General features: G+C 34.1%; 3 protein-coding genes across 6 annotated transcripts; all 3 read left to right on the top strand.

Annotated features, from left to right (window-relative positions):
- The first annotated feature begins 1168 nt into the window (after positions 1-1168).
- LOC100184506 (lysophosphatidic acid phosphatase type 6-like) lies at positions 1169-3954 on the top strand. The gene is made up of 4 exons (XM_002122398.5): positions 1169-1762; positions 2024-2178; positions 2376-2572; positions 3012-3954. Exons 1-4 carry the CDS (start codon positions 1267-1269, stop codon positions 3412-3414), a joined length of 1251 nt encoding a protein of 416 aa, XP_002122434.1. The 5' UTR covers positions 1169-1266; the 3' UTR covers positions 3415-3954.
- On the top strand, positions 3945-6062 carry LOC100186901 (mono [ADP-ribose] polymerase PARP16). Its single transcript, XM_002128200.4, has 4 exons — positions 3945-4100; positions 4163-4303; positions 4689-4892; positions 5179-6062. Exons 1-4 carry the CDS (start codon positions 3966-3968, stop codon positions 5737-5739), a joined length of 1041 nt encoding a protein of 346 aa, XP_002128236.1. The 5' UTR covers positions 3945-3965; the 3' UTR covers positions 5740-6062.
- Positions 6063-6545: 483 nt separating this feature from the next.
- On the top strand, positions 6546-19969 carry LOC100176688 (guanine nucleotide exchange factor DBS-like). Of its 4 annotated transcripts, XM_018817118.2 has the most exons (24): positions 6546-6771; positions 7264-7345; positions 11220-11430; positions 12104-12194; positions 12632-12751; positions 12986-13102; positions 13332-13481; positions 13727-13830; positions 14098-14200; positions 14462-14596; positions 14680-14871; positions 15176-15367; positions 15552-15743; positions 15934-15963; positions 16194-16300; positions 16478-16544; positions 16776-16958; positions 17023-17211; positions 17393-17512; positions 17760-17863; positions 18097-18262; positions 18535-18727; positions 19422-19576; positions 19856-19969. In XM_018817118.2, the coding sequence occupies exons 1-24, from the start codon at positions 6691-6693 to the stop codon at positions 19901-19903; spliced, it is 3132 nt and encodes a 1043-aa protein (XP_018672663.1). In that variant the 5' UTR covers positions 6546-6690; the 3' UTR covers positions 19904-19969. The 4 variants fall into 4 exon arrangements, with proteins under 4 accessions (XP_018672663.1, XP_018672661.1, XP_018672660.1 ...); XM_018817116.2 differs by lacking the exons at positions 6546-6771; positions 7264-7345 and adding an exon at positions 8997-10425 and having other exon boundaries at positions 12632-12745; XM_018817115.2 differs by lacking the exons at positions 6546-6771; positions 7264-7345 and adding an exon at positions 8997-10425.
- The last annotated feature ends 23 nt before the right edge of the window (positions 19970-19992 follow it).

The following is a 19992-nucleotide window of genomic DNA, read 5'->3' as shown; positions in this document are numbered from 1 at the left end:
AACGGGATGATACGAGCTTCTCGACCTGTTTTCGTTCCTTTTCTAACGCCTCTCTTACGTGTTCTTCTTCTTCTGCTTTAATATTTGCTTCGAACTGCTGACTTTTTCTCCGGACGAGACCCGGGTCCATGTTCATAGCGAGATAGCTAACAGTTGGTTCCGATGCTATAACCATATTGTTCGTGAGGTTATTGGTAGACGCCTCAACGTCATGATCATCAACTTGAACCGAAAATTGCGGTACATCGCTGCTACTTTCGGTTGCTAAGAAAATTTTAGGTACTTCGGGTGTGGGATCATTTTTGCTCTCATTTGGTTTTGAGCCCACTTTCCGTTTCGGAGGCATCTTTGTGGGCTCTTAATCTTTACTTCGAAATAGGTTATTTATGCCCAAACCAGGAAATTATCCCGCGGCAAACATATTTTACTTGGATTACAAACAGTGCAATTCATTGAATTATACGATTTACAATACAAATTCTTTAAAGTGACGTGTAAATCTTAATTGTTACTTCATAGAATTAAACGTATAACCGTATTAATAAATGAAAATTAAAACAGTATCACTGTAAACAAATATTTAAATACCACTAACGAAAACATGCACTTCAAGCCCCTAAAACGTTATATCTCTTTAGGGAGATCTGTTTTCAATTTCGGTACTTTTTTAGCTTCGGGGAAAATGTGAAACGTCAGACAAATCTCAATCACGGTTCGTGGTTTCGCTATTTTGTTAATAGGTAGATAATCAAACGTTGATTGATTATAAACATTTAGTATTAAGTTATTCATGGCAAATTTATCACTGATTTTACAGTTTTACAAGAGTATAACAGACATCAACGAGTAACAAATGTATAATTGTGGACAATGTAAGTGAAAGTGTCTGTTCCTGTTCAGTCTGTATATCCTAAATATGTAACGAATATTATTTAAGTTATAAATATTTGAAGATATAGTGAAGAAGGTGCTAGTGAAGAGTCTTCCCCCACCCTATTTGCTAACCACTAACCCCCTAACCATCAACACCTAACCCCCTAACCATCAACACCTAACCTAGGGGTTAGTGTTTAGTAAATAAGGTGGGGGTGAAGATTCTTCACTAGCACCATGAAGAATCCTTCCCTACCTTATTTTCGAACCACCAACCTCCAACTTTCCAATACCCTAATCTGCTAGTGCTATGTACCGAGTCTTCTTCACTAGTGCCAAAGATATATGACATTTAAGTTATAGCAGGATAAATAGGTACTATTCACAAAGGCAATGCAAATGGCGTTGTCAAAGCAAATTTTTGCGTTCAGTTCTGCTACTGTTGCATTTCACAGTTATATGTATTGGAAGAAAAATTCAATTAATGGTCAAGTCCAATGCCTTAAACAGGCAGATGAGAAATTTCGACTTAAGTTGGTTCAAGTTGTTTTTCGTCATGGTGCACGGACTCCATTATTATCCCCCGAATATTTGCCAAAGATTGAATACACAGAGGAACAAATGAAGCATCCAAAACACACTATAATTCCATACCAAACAGTTGGTTTAGATGAAGAAACAGTTAAATTGAAGCTCACCATTGGTAACTATGGTACAGATAACCATGGCTTACTAACAGGAGTAGGAGCTGAACAACTCTATCAACTTGGTCAGCAGTTGCAAGCACGTTATATGTCAAATGTAAAGTTTATTGAAGATGAATCTGATGTATATGCAAGATCAACTGCGATACAAAGGACTGTTGATTCTGTGAGATGCGTTCTTGCTGGTAAAATTTGTTTTTTACACAACAGTACACTATCAAAATAAATAAATATGTACTATTTTTACTATAGTCATTGGCTTTTTCTCTTTAAGTAATGTAATATGAGGAAAAGTGGTATTAGGTGAAGGATACTCGTATGTTAATTTTTAGATATGATATTTAACACCCATGTCATAAAATTAAAAAAAAAGGTTATTAATACTATACACTACTTTAGACTAACAAGTGATGAAGTAACCATATGTTATGACCAATTTTTCTTAGGTCTGTTTCCTGAGCAGCAAACAGCTTTCCCAATTCACGTTGCCGCATCCAAATCTGAGATCTTATATCCCAACTTTCAAGTTTGTAACTACATTGTTCAGTTGAACAGATGGGTGTGGAAAAATCCAGATTTAATCAAAGGATTTAAAGAAATTGTAAGTATTAATGGCAATTTTTTGTTTAAATTGTAAATAACTGGACAAATGTAGTCACTATGTAGTTAGGACTTTAAAACCTGATTACATTACAAAAATACATTAAAACATTTTTCCTGGTAATGAGATAGTGCCGAAATGGTATAGACCTATAACCAATTTCCATTTAAATTTATTCACATATTTCCCATTTTCAGAGAGAAGACATACAGCGTAGATTAAATATATCACTGGAATACAACGTACACTTGGTCACATTACGCGACTGTTTGTTTGTACACAAGTTCCATAACATGCTTCCTCCCGAGTTTAATGTACCTGATGTACTTGAACATTTGGATGAAGTTTCTGTTCGAATCATGGATTATGTGTTTGCTGGCCATGGGGAATCAAGGTGTGCCAAGAGTCATTATGATTTTTAGATTGGTAGCAGTTCAGACAGCTAGGACTTTTACATTTGCTACACCCTCCGACTTTGTAATTAAATGAATTATCCCTAAAACTGCTTTCAGCTGTATGCATTTGTATATATTAAAGACTTGTGTTTACCATAGACAAATTGACATTACTTGGAGGCAGTTTCAAGCATGGATCATTTAATTTACAAATTCACTCATAAAGACTGCAGCATACAAGTTATACAAAAACCTAAACTCTAAGTTTGTGGGCGTGGCAAATTTTAAAAACTTAAAAGTTATAACTGCACCAGTCTGCAGATAAGACATTTGTTTATCTATTTTATGCGAAAAAAGTATGACAATCAATTCATGGCATCTTCACAGTGAATTTAAAATATTTTACTCCAACCGTAACAATGTGTTTATTAATTCCAGAGACATAAGTCTTAAACTTGCATCTGGTCCTTTACTTGTCAAACTGCTGGAAAACATGGATGCAAAAATAAAGGGAGAAGAAAAGCATAAGTTAATGCTGTTTTCTGGCCATGACACAACTCTCATACCCCTGCTCCATACTCTGAATATAAATGATTCAAAATGGCCGCCATATGGTGCTAACATCACATTTGAACTGTATGAATCAACTACTGATAAGAGTCATTATGTAAAAATACTGTACCAGAATAAGGATCAAGCCCTGCCTGGTTGTAGTGATGTGATGTGTCCGTTAAATGAATTCAAGGCTGCCATGTCAAAGTATTTGGTGTCTGCTGATCAATATAAGCAACTTTGTAATGTCACTGATGATAAATTCTTGCAACGAAAACATCAGAATTAAATGTTTAATTCACAGCACAACGATGTTCAATTATATCATTGCCCTACGTAATTTTACACCCTTTTCATAAGAGTGGTGAATTTAACAGTATATCAGTTTTTAATTAATGTTTAGATAAATTGTACATTATACAGTGTTAATACTTATAACCACTGTACATCAATGTGATATTATATCACATACAGTGGTATAACAGCACTATGCAGTAGAAGTCTGTATAAAAATTTAGAGATTATGTGAATAATTGTACTTAATTTACTCAGTAAGGATTTTCACATATATATCTGTTTTTATTCTAAAATCATTTGTTTGGTTAGCAGTCATTAGTTTGAATAATCTGCTGTAGTATGGCATATCTATTATTTGTTTATTCAATGATTTAGATTTTAATTTGTGTGGATTTTTATTGTAGGAAAATTTCATTGTATTTTAATATAGTTGCCAGTTGGTGTTACCATTAATTTAAAAACCTCATTTAAAAATCGTTTTTGTGTCGAAACTCGTTTAATTTAGTACCAATTCATGATTTCTTTGATCCAGGTGTTAGAAATATGGACATTGTGTCTTGTGACTTTCTGTATAGTTTATGTGTTTCTGCTGCACTTAACTATAAAAGAGACAGTTTGTTAAGACCGTTTCCACCTTTCTTTGTAAATGAAGATCAAGAAAAAGCGTTTGATGATTTGGTAAATATTTAAAAACTACCTCTTTCTATTTTCACAACGTTTTAATCCCCTTTTCTTCTCAGATAAAGACAGCAACCAAATTACCTGCTTTGCACAAGATACAATGGAACAATACAGATCATATTAATCCAAAGTCCATCCGATTATTAAAGTGGGTCATCAACCCAAAGACGTTTCATCTCACACTTGCTGATAATAAAGAGGTAAAAAACATAGCAGGTTCCTATATATGCATCAATGCATGTATCTGTAATATACTTTCAAAGTTAATCTCTTTATGTCTGTTAGGGGGTGGTAACACTAAACAATTAATACAATTGTTAAAGAAATCATGCTACTTGATTGAGGGGTGATTCTGCCAAATAAGTAACTGATCAATTTATACAAACAGGAAATTTAGATCCTGTTTTCTAAACCCTTCTTCGCATAACCCTGAAGCATTGGAGTTGTGTAATTGTCACCCATTTAATTAAATACATTTTACTTCTTTTTTATCTTGTTATAATAACTCATGTGAATTCCAAATTTTTTTGCTTTCAACTTCCATTAGTTCGAGGAGACAAAATAAAATCTTTCCTTTATTTACAGTTCCAAAAGTTCACCGAATTGACAGCAGACATTGATCCACCCCACGCTCCAGACTATCTTTTCAAAGTTGTTTATAACGACAAGAAAAGTGAGAAGTTTCAGCAACTTGCAGAAGAACATTCTTTAATGTACGCTTACCATGGAAGTAGGGTGGAAAACTTTCATTCAATATTGCATAACGGGTTGCGAAATAACTTGAACAAGGTAAGTTATTATAAAAGGACTGAAAGAGAGTTCATTTTGGGTTAAGATGCAACTCGGGGGGGAATTCAAATGCCATATAATAAGATAGATACTATTGCTACAAAGGTTTTGTAAACAGCAGTGCTAAGTTAAAAATATATCTACTCTTAACAAAATATCACTAACCTATACTTTGCTGTTTATACAGAGTAGAGCAATTTGAATTTTTTTCAGATTGGCTATATTTAAAAATTACTGTAGTAAACCCAAGATATGTCTGATAAAAATGATCATATTTGCATTCTAGGTTACACTCTTTGGAGAAGGTATCTACCTCTCCAGTAGCTTCAAAGTATCCGCACCATTTAGTCCAACAGGCACAGCTTGGTCTAACAGCTTCTTTGGCGACTCAATAAGTTGTGTTGCTCTTTGTGAGTTGGTCAACCATCCGGATGTAAAATGCTCTGTGGAAGCGGTAAAGGAGGACTCCAAGGACTCCAACCTCCGGAATCGCTCTTCTGATCCTTGTTCTTCCCAAAAGTCTTCCAAACATCGCTCCTACATCAAGGGTAGTGAAGGAGGACAAATCCCGGATAAATACTTTGTAGTCCGAAACGACGAACTGGTCCGAGTAAAATACATAGCTCTCTTTGCACCTAAAGCTGATAAAAAGCTCATCTCCAACGTATTATCTGGTAAAACTGTCACACCAACTGAGAGGAGAGGATTTTTCGCTCGCCATCAATTTTTTCTTCTCATGATTTCTTATATTTTTATTCTTTTTCTTATTGGATTTTTTAATTCTTCAGTATTCACCGCATGGTGGCGCAATAGAGCACACCATGAAGAATCTCCATTTTTACCCTGAAGTTTTTTAATCACTATTTAAGAGAAAATGGTTTACCCTATCACCTATAAGTATGTATAAACATGGGTGTTATATACAGAATCTACAGGTATTACTTTATATTTACCTTTCTAGTATTCCTTTATACTTTTTCTGCTCATATTACTATACGATATACTATGGGATACCATTAGCACAAATGGGACGATAAAAAGGATGAAAATATGGACCATCTTACCCCACTCTACTACATGTAAAAAAGCAATTGAAAAGTGCACTTAAAACTGTGTAAATTGTTACCGTATTGCCTATCATTCATATTAAATATAGCTGGGTGTACCTTGGGTTGTCAATGGTCTACCTTTTATTACTGAGAAATGTTTGTCTAAGTTCGAAGTAGCTGTCTTTCTTATCATCGTAGGGTAGAGTGATTGCTTAATAATGACGTTGGTTCCCCATTTCTCATTTTTGATGAAGATTTCTTATCACCCTGTTTAAAAATAAACTTAGAAATTACAGAACTACAAGTAATTAAAGAACGAAGTACCTCACTAAAAATTATAACATTTTTCACGTTATTTTAAAAGTCCGTCGCATTTTATCTGAATCACAAACATTTTTACATCATTTAATACGCGTTTCATGCCTCTTAAGGACACAATTTTGTTCGTCATGAGCATAAATTACGTACAGGATAACCTGGGTATCTCATAGGCATTATTTTATTTAGACAGTTTACTTTATACACACTAACATTGCGTATTGAAAGCAAACTGAAGGTAAATTACATTCATTCAACTCGTACCCGTGTTTAAATCGATTTTATAATTTAGACTTTAGCAATTCTATTCTTATGTCGCGCCGTACTCTTTAATTTGCGTCTGACTTTCCCATTGAACGCCCTATGCCTTCTACGGGGCATCTGCTGATCAATAATTCAGTGCAGATCGTTACAGGACCACCTCTATATGCATGGTGGATTCAGACAGCGTATGCACATTATATTTGGACTACTCTACAATGGAAAGGATTGAAGATTCGAAAATGAAACCGGTTCGTATATTAAATTAATGCGTATTATAGAGAGAACATAAAAAGAACATAACATGCCTGAAATAATAAGTGGAACCAAGTAATTGTAATCTGTGACCGAAAACACGTAGCCTAATATTTGCAGTCAGTTTTTAAATTTAAAACTGTTGCATGGCGTTCCTGTATGTTAGTTTGGATTATTACAATGACATTGTGGATGTTATTTTTATTTAGAGCAAATGAGTAGTTTTTTACGTTCGTTTTGTTTCAGCATATTTGTCGTTCATGTGGGGTGAAACGGGACACACATAGGGGTATAATATTCAAATATCCCGTGTTTTAAATAAATAACAACGGTCTATGGGAGTCGTGAGGATACGGTTTTATAATTCTTTGAATGTTCTTCGCTTACCATCAAAAAGTGACCCATCTTTTCCCACCCTACTATACTATCGTATTACCGGAATACAAATACAGAAGTTATCATTAAATTAAAGCAATATATCTTTATAGTCTATTAGAGTGAGTGACAGTTGGCAAGACGAAACTAACGAAGAAATGTGGAAGACGCTAAAAGCAGTGAGAAGAAAATTCGGTGAGTCAACTGTTTTTGTATATCGATCTTGTTTTAACCAAGCCCACATTGCATTCTGTGGTACAGCGCATTCAGGAAATGGTTTACCGCGGTTTATAAAAGATAAAACCATTTCGGCAGTCAGTTATGATCAGTGGAGACCGTATGAGTATTTTGTTCGGGTGTTAAATCTTAATCGAAACCAAACCTAGGTCAATCTAAATTACGTTATAGGGCAATTAATACCAGTTAACTATACATACTATAAGGCCATAGAAAAACAAAGTTTAATAAGCAACACCCCCTAATCGCAAACACCCTATGATGCGTTTAGCACACACGCTAATGTCCGTTTATTTGCTCTTAGCGTATATATAACCCGTGCAAACAGGATTTGAATGCGAATTCTGTAACAAGCCCAACCGTTTTCAAGATTACAAAGTAACTAGTTATTATATAATGAGGTGGGGGAAGATGGGACACCTTTCTATTTTCTCGTCCCATTTGTTAGTCAGTAAATACATTCAAATAATTATAAAACCGCATCCTCACGAATCCTATAGGCTGCTGGTAATTGTTTAAAACAAGATCAGGATATTTATATATTATGTGCTAAAGGTGTCCAATATTTCCCTATCCCACTATAAGATTAGAACCGAGGTTCAGGACCTGCACGTGCCGGTCACGTGACAGCAGGATTATTTCATTAGCGAAATCGGATTTGGTCGTCACTACATTATTTACACGCAATTGTAATGGCCTCTGGGTTGTTTAGGTTATTATAATTTACTGTCCGAATTATAACGATTGATGATCACTTATGATTTAGAGTGGCCAGCTAACATAGTTGGTTCAGTTCGGTTTAACAGAGATGCAAATTGGTGAGACGTGCACGATTCATTTAGCTGCAATTACACAGATTTGAGACAGACACATATAAAATATGTTGAAATCATTTTGTTTATGATTAGCTGCAGAATATATATATACCGTGGATTTGAAAATCAGCGATTTAATTATAAATTAAGCTTACAGTTTAAGTTATGCTACAGTTTAATGTGTATAGGCGCAACATGGTCCATTAGTACGTAATGTGTATATTGCGGTTTCCTCTTGTCTTTCTGGTATAAAGAAGAACGCTCCTGTGTATATTATAAGCGTTCCCTGTTGGTGGACAGTCAATTGGCCAATAGTCACGGGTATTAAAGCAATGTCCCATGAACTATAAAATTGTATTAAATTCTCTGCGCCAAGTCACTCAGAGACATTTAGTTCAGATTATATTGGGAACGCCATATGCTAAAATTTGTAGAAATCAATAAAATTGACACGGTTCAACAACTACACAACCACTTGAAATTTTCATGTGCGCTATATACGAGTTGTTTTCAACGTGAAAGAGTTCATTTAACGAGTGTGTATTCCTTGGACGCTCTTGAGCGTTGTTAACCTGTTTTAGGAACTCGATTTAAAAGGTAATTGGCTGAATAAAAGGTTAAATAGGAGTGTATGAGAACGCTAAAATCCACACTACAGTTTTATGACACCTTAGTATGTAAGTGCGGTTTATGGATGTGGGTTAATTTAGTTTCGTAAGCTCTTTACAGCGTGGTAGTATAGGTTCTACATTAATTATACACTACCTCGTGTATATACTTGTATAGACAGCAGGCTAGAATAAACACATACGTCTGTAAGTGCGCTTTATAATTTCAAGCGCACAAAATGCTTTACACGCGTGGTAGACTGTAGTGTGACTAGTAGAAAACCACAGTGTTAAAATTTACAACAGCACAAAACAAGAGTCATGAATAACAAATTAAATACTGGTGTAGAAGGTATTAAAGGTATTTGAGGTCATTTAATTAGCGTAAAGTGCAAGTTTCAATAAACACAGTTGTCCCTTTGAGGCTAAACGGCCAGCTGGGGGCTCAATTCTAATTCTTTGTCGTCTATCATTCACATTAGACTTCGTTATTATACAATGTTACGCAAATATTAATTTAGGAGAAACTTTGACGTAGGTAAGCATAGTCAGGGTCACGGAGTCGTGTTGACTCACACCTCGAGGTCTTATGTGAGTATTTAGATAAGTCTATCTACATAATTCACCTTTCAACAGTGTAATAAATACATTTAGTAACGCTGTAGGCGTATACGACTGTTCACTTTAGCCGTTATATTGTGTTTTGCATATATCGACCTGTCTGTATTTATGTGCTCGTAAAAGTTAACGGGCATCAGGGCCAATATACAGTTTTTTGTTTGTAGTTTTCGACGAAGAGAAGATACGCGTCACAAAACAGTCTAACGTATTCGGATTAAGATAGAAGTTCGTATGTACCTAAATACATTGTGCTTATAAAAAATCCTTTGATGTATAGCTTGGAGTAGGCCCAAGATGGGGTTGGTATAATCATAGAAATGCTTAGAAATGAACTTGTCCTGGAAGAGAGAATTACTGAACAAACAACTTGCGTCAATCGAGACGAAAGGCAAAGGACAAAGTTTAATTTTAAGAAGGGCTTATTCTGAGAACGAACCAGACATTTCGTCAAACAAAATCGATGTTTTGAGAAGAGTTAATTCCACTGGCTGTTGCTCAATGGAGCGTAACCGTGGTCACGTGGGTAGTACTTGGTCAGAAACATTAAGCGATGACGTCAGTGAGGACAGTGATACAAGTTCACGAAATGGGGAAATCACCCGTGACGTCACCGATTCAGCAATTTCTCTTGATGACGTAGAGCTCGGATTTTCGTTGCAGTGTTCTCAGACGAAGACGTTATCAAAAATATCAACAATTTCTCGGAATATCACTGTTCCTGATAATATGCCGTCACTGGAAAACGCGGAATGGCGTCTTCGGTCGTTCAGTGACGTCGCGTCTACAGAGTTGGGATTTTTCGAGCGGAATTTCGTATCCTGGGAAACGATTGATGACGTGGACAAAGAAAGTGGGAATTCCAAAAGACACGAGTCATATAATCCCAGCGAGAGTTCGGTCATATTTCCTGATGAAATGAGAAGCTATTATGACTTCATAACCGCTTGTTCAGACGTCAGAAAACATGGGAAATTAGGATCGAACGCCAGAAAGGGTACACGTTTGTAAATCAAGTTGATTGCTAATCAACTTTCACCTAACAAAATTAACTGTTTTGATTCGCTTGTTTACTATGATACCTGATTTCGCCATATGGTTTTATGGGTGTAAATATATACGACGTCATATACACGATGGGTAACACTGTAAAACGGTTTTATTCCAGGTTAACAACTTACTGCTAAAACGCTCAGGTATAAATGAAATCAGAATTAATAATATAGAGTTGCGCGATCAAATAGAAATCTCATAATCCTATTCTCCTAATATCAAATATCGCATATGTGCCTTCTATGTAATCGTATGATTAATTTGGAGTCCTTTGAGACACAATTTAATACATCGCCCTGGACCGTTCACGAATATTTCCGAAATTTTACATCGGCCGCGTTTGACTGCTATAACTGAATGACGTCACCCCTTTAGTGCAGATTTCAAATCAATATAGGAAACTAGCGACAATAACAAATCAATCGGAAAATAAAATACGGAAACTGCACGCGTATTACTTTAATTAATTGGTACACACTGAATAATAGAAAACACTTTTATGTGTCTCTTCGAAAGATTAGAACAGTCGTATCATTGCATTGTTTAATTAAAAATACAATTCTATTTGGCTTGTATTACTGTAAAGTTATTATTATTGGTGAGAACGCCTCTTTCTTTTAATTTATACAGCTTTTAACAAAATATGTACGTCGCTTTTAATAGGATTGGAGGAAAAACAACAAAAAATCAAAACAATATATACGGAACATTACAAAAATAATGCTATTTTTTCTATAGATTCGGCGACGTTTTCCAATAGTGATGGATACCCTTGTACATTGACTGCTGCGAATTTACGTCACCAGTTACAGCGATGCTACGTTTATATACACGGAGGGAAAGACGAATCCGGTTGCCCTGTTATTTGCTTCCCACACTACCCAAGTCTACATGAAATTCCGGACGAAGATTTTAAGAACACATTACTCTACTTAACACAAACAACGAGGTATGCAGGTTCATATGTTTTAGTCGTTGCATGTGTTTTACCCATATGGTAGGTTGGGGAAGATGGGACACCCTTTCATTCTATTTTCTTGTTCCATTTGATAGTAAACAAAGAACGTTTAAATAATTATAAAACCGTGTCCTCACGTCTCCAGTAGAGCGTTGTTTAGGTATTATGTGCTAGAGGTATCCCGTCTTCCCCCACCCTACTATATCTTTATACAGTTGTCATTTTGGCATTGACCCCAAAACGTGAAAGTTATGCAAAGAATGTAAAACATTTATCCCAGAGTGCTTAAAGGTTTCTGTTATCATAGCAATTCACAGAATGTTGGTTTTACGACAGGTCTACTGAGTATGTTTGTATTGCTATTTATCTAAGCCCGCCATAACAACAGTGGGTTGAGATAAATGAAAAAATATTGTAAAGCAGTAAAATCGATGGTTTTATATGGACAAGACAAAGTTATAGTTCAACGTAGGGTATTACCCTTGTGGTAAATTTAAACGTATTTTTTTATGCAACTTGTTCCCAAAGGGCAATTAACACAACACGAAGTGATTAAAGTTATTAAACCCTACTTCGTAGGATATATAATGTACATGGCGTATATACTTCTATATACAGGTAATCATTTCATCGCGTCGTTATTATTAATTGTTTAATGTTTCAGAGCGTCTGTTGCCGATCTTGGATTTGTTATTGTTTTGGACAGGAGGAGGGATAAGTGGTCTTCACTCAGAGGAACGCTTATACGACTCGCGGTAATTACAAATTACTTAATTACACTTTTAGTGAAAACAAAACGTTTAATGCGATTGGAACGATGCGAATACAAAGGTCAGCGAAAATCGGAATTGTCAAATTTCAAACGTCTTTACAAAACAGAACCTGACCTACAGTACTATGAAATAGTTGAGTAGGGCAAGATAGTACACTTTTCATTCTCTTTTTTCGTAACATTTGGTAGTAAACCATGAATATTTACAGAACTACATAATTGTAGCCTTGCGACTCTAAAAGAGGGTTGTAATTTTTCGATCAGGAAATGTTTGATTAAGATGCTAGCATATCCCATCTTACCCCAGACTACTATATAGTATAATACAGTTGGCAATGATCTAATATTCTAATGCTTTGGATTGTGTTGGCTTGTTTACTCGTCTTTTGAAGAGTTTTACTCATTCCACATATTTTATAGGAACATTTTCCTGGCAACATTAGATTCGTGTTTGTTTTACGACCACAAGGTTTCTTCCAAGGCGCTATCTCTAATATTGGGTTTCGATGGCAAAAAGATGATTTTTCAATGAAGGTACCGGTACGTGTGCTTTCAATCAAATTCTGATGATCAATTTTTCATCAAACTTTACAGTTGTTTTGGTTCCTCTAATTAAAAGACCCAACTGATTCAACATTTACATAAATAATTTATGTTGTTCTATTTTCCTTTAAATTGATTTTGGTAAATCAATTACATTTAATTTGTTTTTACAATCAAAATTGCTTTTCTTTTCAATCATTTCCGTTATGTAAATAAATTATACTCATTTAGGTTGAAATGTTGACACATTTGGATGAGTTACATCAGCGAATCCATCCTTCTGATTTAACTAAGGATTTTCAAGGCACCTTTGGTTATGATCATTCAATGTGGATTAACAACAGAATGGTTAAGTCAAGTATACCTTAGAGATTGAATTTAAACTGCACATATTAAATGAGAATAATTAAATCACATGTAAAATAAAAAACAAAGGTTAAACTTTTTTGTAAATAGTTTTAGTAAGAATATGGGACCCATATTTTTCCCCCAATGTACTTTTTATAAGTAGCATCAAATATAACTTAAGAACAAAAATTGTGTATGCGGTAATTGATAACATGCCCGTTATTTTCAGCTTGTTGAAACTTTTGCTACAAAAGCAACTACCATTATTACATCACTTGAAGATTATGGAAGTGTTCTGGCTGAAAGTGAATTACCAAACGATTCCAAGTCAGCAGCTGTGCTTATAAACTTTCAACAGATAAAAACCAACACACATAAAGTAAGATTTCCTTACAAAATAACTTTCTTGATTTCGACAAATAATGTTTAATATTGAATGTTGTATGTTAAATGTGTTGTTGATTGTCTGCACAGTTGTAAAATAGTAGAAAACTCCAAGTCTACCCATTCTATTCTATGTGGGTCTGGTCCCATAGCATAGCACGCCATGGGTCTTACAATTTAGACCACAACTGGCCCATTACTCCAATATCAATATATACAAACACTATATAAACCATACAGGAGGAAATTCTTAGTTTGGAGAGAGAAGCAAAATCACTAAGGGATAAAATCTCAAACTTAAACATCAACGATGTAAATGCAGTAGAGTCCGACCTCATGGAATGGTAAGTTATTCCCACAGAACCTCATCTTGTTTGGGATTATATACAACTACAAAGATACATACTGGGTAAAGCTGGCATGTGGTGTATGAAACAGAACGCTTGTGTTATAACAACTGTCTTTTTCCGGCCACTCACCCACAAAGTTACATACTTGATAACTGGTAAGCTGGCATGAGGTGTATGAAACAAAACACATATGCTTAATGACGTCTTCCGGCCATGCAAGAACCAAACAAGTTACATTTTTTATTCATTGACTTTTTCCAGTTATGCAACACTCATCTCTGAGACAAATCTTACATTTGAGAACTTCTGGTTGAAATACAAGGAGAAGATGAAACAATGTTTAGAACTACGGCTCTTTGAAGAGGTAGAATGGTGTTTATGTTATGTTTTAAAATATATCTTTTTGTTCAAGATATAATAAGGAAAAGAAGCATCTGCATGTAAATGGTCCAATAATTGATTTGTACCAAAAAAAAAACGAATTGAACACTCAAGGAGTAATTAATATTTTTATAATAACTCAAGTGGCCAATCAAGATAGGAGCATTCTTAGAAAAATTGCAACAATTTTTTTCATCGGTGTCTTTATTAATGAATCACAACATTTAATAATAATTTTTTTTAGGATTATAGAGAAGTATGTTCCAAGCTGGAATCAATTCAGAAACAGATTGAGATGAAATACTCAAGTGTTGGAATCACAGCCCTGTGGATGGAAAGTCTTATAAGTGATCTCACTGGACTTGAACAACAAAGTAAAGTACGTGGAAACGTATTTGAAAACAACTTTTTTCAGTGTGTTATTTTGCATCTTGAATTTTTATGTTATGTTTTGTTTCAAAGGAATGTCTAACACTTTGTGAAAATGTGCAAAGAAGTGGTTCAGATCTGGTTACAGTCGGCCATTATGCAGTAGACTGTATCCAACCTAAGACAGATGAGCTTAGCAACTTGTCTTCAATAATTAATGAAGAAGTTTCAAGACTTCAGGATTCGGTGAAATCCTACCAAACTTTTCTCACCCAAATCAACGAGGTTTGTGACATAAATTTCATCAATTGATTAAAAGAATTGAAATAGATAAGCATAAGCTGAAAGTTAAATCGATGTATAAAACACCTTAATACATTCCCTAAAACCAACATAAACAAAAGTCGTAATAGCTCGTAAAAGTACATAAGTTATAAAAAATAGGAAACCTTTATAAAATCTCAAGTTGTTCTGAGACTCCTGAGTTGTGAATATGAACTAGGATTTATTCATTTATTTAAGTGGCTAATGGTATTTAGTAATGGACATATTACTGATAGTATAATTGTATAACACAAAACTTAAACAGGTACGACAGTGGTGTGAAGATGGAATGTCCTTTCTTGCTGGTCAAGTCCTTGAAAAAAGTTTGACATTAGATGGTGCAACGTCTGCTTTTGATGAATTAGAAACAAGGTTCAAAAATAAAGAAAAAATCATTGGTATTATGAATTCTGATGCCAGTAAACTTTGTGGAAGAGTTTGGTCATCTGAAGCAGAGGTGATTTATTATTATATACCAAAGTCTAAGATTGATACCATTAATGGCTTCTGATAACACTGTTGTTCTTTTCAATTTTCTTTGAATATCTTAATAATAATTAAGAAGGGTTTCTCTCCATGAAGAAGCAGTAGATGTTTAAAAAAAGGATTAAGTTTAATTATTTAAACCAATTATCTTTCAGGGTCTATCTTCCCATGTGAAATCAAGGTTAGATGAAGTAATTCAACTTTACAAGAAACGTAGAGCAAGCTTGAAAAAAGTGACAACAAAACATGGAGATCGACCCATACAACTTGTAGAACCATCGAAAAAGACAACTGATTCACCCAAAACAAGCAAGCGAGAAGTAAACAGAGAAAATAAACAAAATGGGGTATGTTCGCTTTGTTATTTTATTATCATATTTTACGAATAAATGAATGTAACTTGCTTTATTCGTGTTGCGGAAAACAACTGTCATAATGTATTTGAAACTTTACAGTAAAAATAATATATTTAAAATATTTTTAATTATTGATCGTTTGTGCTAGTCTGTTTATTTTTGTTTTTTGGCAAACTATAAGAGGGGAACAAAAAGAAACTCACGATTGGTGGTAAGAACTCTAAATGTATTTCATTTTTATATCTAATAATCACTGCTTTACCAAACATCTGTATCTTCTGTTAGCTCTGCCACCAGGAATAATGTAAATAATCTTTTAATGGCTTGTTCGGTGTATGAGAATATTAAACAGCTGTATCTATTTAACATTATGATGAACAGTAGAGTTATCGTTATGAAACATTACATTACGAAAAACAAACTTGCTGTGACATTTTATAGATTACCAAACTTGAAGACAATCAAGTCTCATCATCTCCACCATCAACTCGTAAGACACAACATCCTAAGGTTGAAAAACAATCTGAAAATCTTTTTTTGAAGCAACAGTGAGTAAAACAACTTTATAATAATGCTCTATATTGTTTAGCTGCAAGTTTATATGACTATTTTAAGCATTCAATTAATTATAAGAACAGATTTAAGACAGCTTCATAATGATGCTTTAGGGAGTTTAACTTCAAGCATAGATAACTATTTCATGAACTTGTTCAATCAATTTTTAGGCATGTTATGAAAGAATTGGTGTCAACTGAGAGAACATACATCACAGAACTTAAAAGCATTGTAGAGGTAAGACTATGTGTCGTGTTGTGATTGATGGCTGCTCCCCATTTAAAAAGTTGCCAGTGTTTAGTACTTGGTATATTCATAGTTGCTGTTCTTTTTATCTTTTTAAGTGAAAGTTTCCAGTTTTAAATACTCGTGTTTTCATGATTCAGGGCTATTTATTCAATGATTCTGGGATGTTTTTTGATTCAGGGTTATAAAATGTTGTCAATTTTAATTACTTGATATATTCAGGGTTACGGACAACCGATAGATGATCTTGAACGCTCAGATGTTCCTGTTGTATTACAAGGAAAATCAAAAGTGTTGCTAGGCAACATGGGAGATATATATGATTTCCATGGCAATGTATTTCTTGCATTATTAGATGAATGCATGGATTGTCCATCTAGTGTTGGAAAGTGCTTCTTGGATAAGGTAAATAAATGGAGCAAAAACCTTGAAAAAAAGTCAGACTTTTTACAAAATCTTTCAAATACAGAAAGAAAATTTTGAGATCTACTCCGAGTATTGCCAGAACAGCATCAAATCTGAGCATCTTCGTAATCTAGTGGGTGAACAACATCCATTCTTTGTACAATGCCAGAAGAATTTGGGACACCGCTTATCATTAAGTGCATTCCTACTGAAGCCAGTTCAAAGAGTGACGAAATACCAACTTTTATTACAGGTTCTTTAAGCCCTAGAAAACTTTATTTAAAATTTCTTTATCTGACATCCATTTTCATTGAGTTGTAAATTTAATTTCATATTTGGCTGAAACAAAAGTTCTGGCTATATTCTCGTTTCATAAAACATTGTTTTCAGCATAGTGTACATTTTCTAGTTATTTTTGTCTTATTCATTTACAGCAAATGCTAAAGTACAGCAGCACACACTTAAAAGAACTCCAGGCAGCCGTCCAAGCTATGTTAGAAGTTCTTAAATCAGTTAATGATGGAATGCATCAAGTTATGATCACTGGTTACAAAGTAAGGGAAACACAACTCTTTTATTTAACAGCCACACTTTTAAATAATACAACTTCATTTCTTTTATCCTTATCGTGTTATAACGACTATTGTTTTCTGCTACTTCCCATCTCATTGGTATGTTTTGATCTGATAGCCTTTTATAATCAAAGATATTTTATAAAACAATTATAACATGCTAATTAATATTACTTTTGTTATTGTAATTAAAGATATCTTTTTTCATTAAACAGCAATACTTTTATAGGGTGATCTAACATTACTTGGGAAGTTGCATCTACAAGGGCAGTTTACAATGCAAGTTGATCATAAGAAATCAAGAGTAAAGAGTCTAAAAAGGCCACGGTTTAGGTAAATGCTTACAATATAGTCTTTCGTAAAAAAAAAACAGAATTTTTATTTATTTTATTTTATTTTTGGTATAGTTTCAGCCTTTCAGGTATATACAAATAAAAATAAAACTTTCGGTAAATGCTTTACAAGTTACAAGACAGTTTTTTGTCAAAAAACATAATTTTTTAATTTGCTTACGTATATTTTTGTTGTATAGTCTCAGGTATATAAATAAACTGAATTATTCGCAGCAAACTAATCCAACGTCATTTATTTCTCTACGATGATGAGGTACTTATTTGTAAAGCTCAAACAGCTGAGAATTTAGATGATGAACACAGCAAGACGACCAACCCAAATATATCCCCAGTTGCAAAAGTTAAAGGATTGCAATATTTGTATAAAAACTCAATTAAGGTGAATACTATTTCAATCTTTCACATTAAGCATTGCTTAAATGATCTATTAAATTAGAATATACATGTTTACAGTCTTTCAACAGAGGGCATAAATATGTATACCAAAACAACAAGGTAACCATCATTTTAACATTACAACTGCTGTACAAAAAAGTACCATTTGTATAAACAGAAAACACATAGATATCAAAACAAAAAATCAATTTTCGAAATATATGAAATTTAACTTTTTCCAAACTGCCACATTTCTCTTTCATTAAACATGATTAGATGGGAAGTGCTGGGATGTCTGACACTATAAAAAGCGATGCACGAAAATTCGAAATATGGTCAGAAGGACGAGAACATGTTTATACTCTGCAAGCCCCAACACTAACCACCAAACAAGAGTGGGTGCGAGATCTAAAAAAAGTTCTATCGTCACAAACTAAAGTTCCATTTACATCAGCCATAGATATAACCAGTAAGTCTGATTCATTGCATATTTTATTACCTTTGTCAACTGTATCTACATTATAACATAACACATAGTAGTCTAAAACAAAAAATGGTATATTGTTGATCACTACAATAGTTGTTAAATGAACAAACAAAATATTTTGACATTTTTATACTTTTAGCTGGCATAATTTTCTTCAACTTAGACATGTTACCCAACCTGGGATGGTATACTCGGCTACCGACTAAACGAGTCGGTTGCGGTAACTATTGGTTACCGCGTTTTTTTAGTCGGCAGACTAAAAAATAAAATTTGGTTGGTGGTTTTTCACATTTAGTCGGCCGACTAAGTTTCTGTGCATTACTCATTACAGAAGTTAGTCGGTCAAAATCGGCCGACTAAAATTTTAGTCGAGCGACTAAATAAGCAAAATCAAATTTAGGCGGCGACTAGTTTAGTCGGTAGCCGAGTATGCCATCCCTGGTTAAACTAGAAGTAATAAAACAACACAGATCCTACTATATACTACTATGTACAACACAAGCTATCCCTTATTATAAAACAGGCAGGAATAAACATATATTAGAAATATAATTTTCACAAAATTGATTTAATGATGTTTCAAATAATAAAAGATTAAAACTATTTACTAAACAATCAAAAACTCGGAAAATACTTGTTTAAGGTTGGAATAACCAACTACAAACATTTTTTCCAGATACACAACACGGTATAATGAAACGAAAATCGTCTTGTCCGCCCACAACTGTAGCGTACGTAAAACCAAAACAATCAGAAAATGAATCAAAAAATTCAAATAAAGTGCAAGTGAAACCAAAGCGTGCTGCAAGTCTCTGTGTAGCAGACATAAAGGTAAAACTTATTCAAGGCTATATAGTTTAAAAAACTAGGGGTAATGGCAATGGGCAAATTCTGGCCTAAATCCTAAGACCTATGACGTGCAACACTGAGAACCTCATCCACATATAACAGAATGTGCATATATGATGTTGGGGTTATGGGCAAACTCTGGTCCCCATACCGTGTCCCATACTGTAGCCCCTCACACACATATAATATAAAGGATTTTTACCTTAATTCCGAGCATTTTTACCTTAATTCCGAAAGTTTTTCATAAATTTTTATTCCCAGGTTGAATGCAGTGCATCAGATTTCAAGCAGCTTTCTCTTGATCACTAATTTATTCATATTTCTTAATTTACAACTGTGAAGTTTTTTATTTCCTATCAAATAAAACAATGATTTTGATATTTTAACAGATGAGAAAA

This window comes from Ciona intestinalis, unplaced genomic scaffold (genome assembly GCF_000224145.3).
Source record: "Ciona intestinalis unplaced genomic scaffold, KH HT001129.1, whole genome shotgun sequence".
Taxonomy (NCBI): domain Eukaryota; kingdom Metazoa; phylum Chordata; class Ascidiacea; order Phlebobranchia; family Cionidae; genus Ciona; species Ciona intestinalis.
Note: the sequence above shows the minus strand (reverse complement) of the source record. Positions and strands in the feature narration are given on the sequence as shown.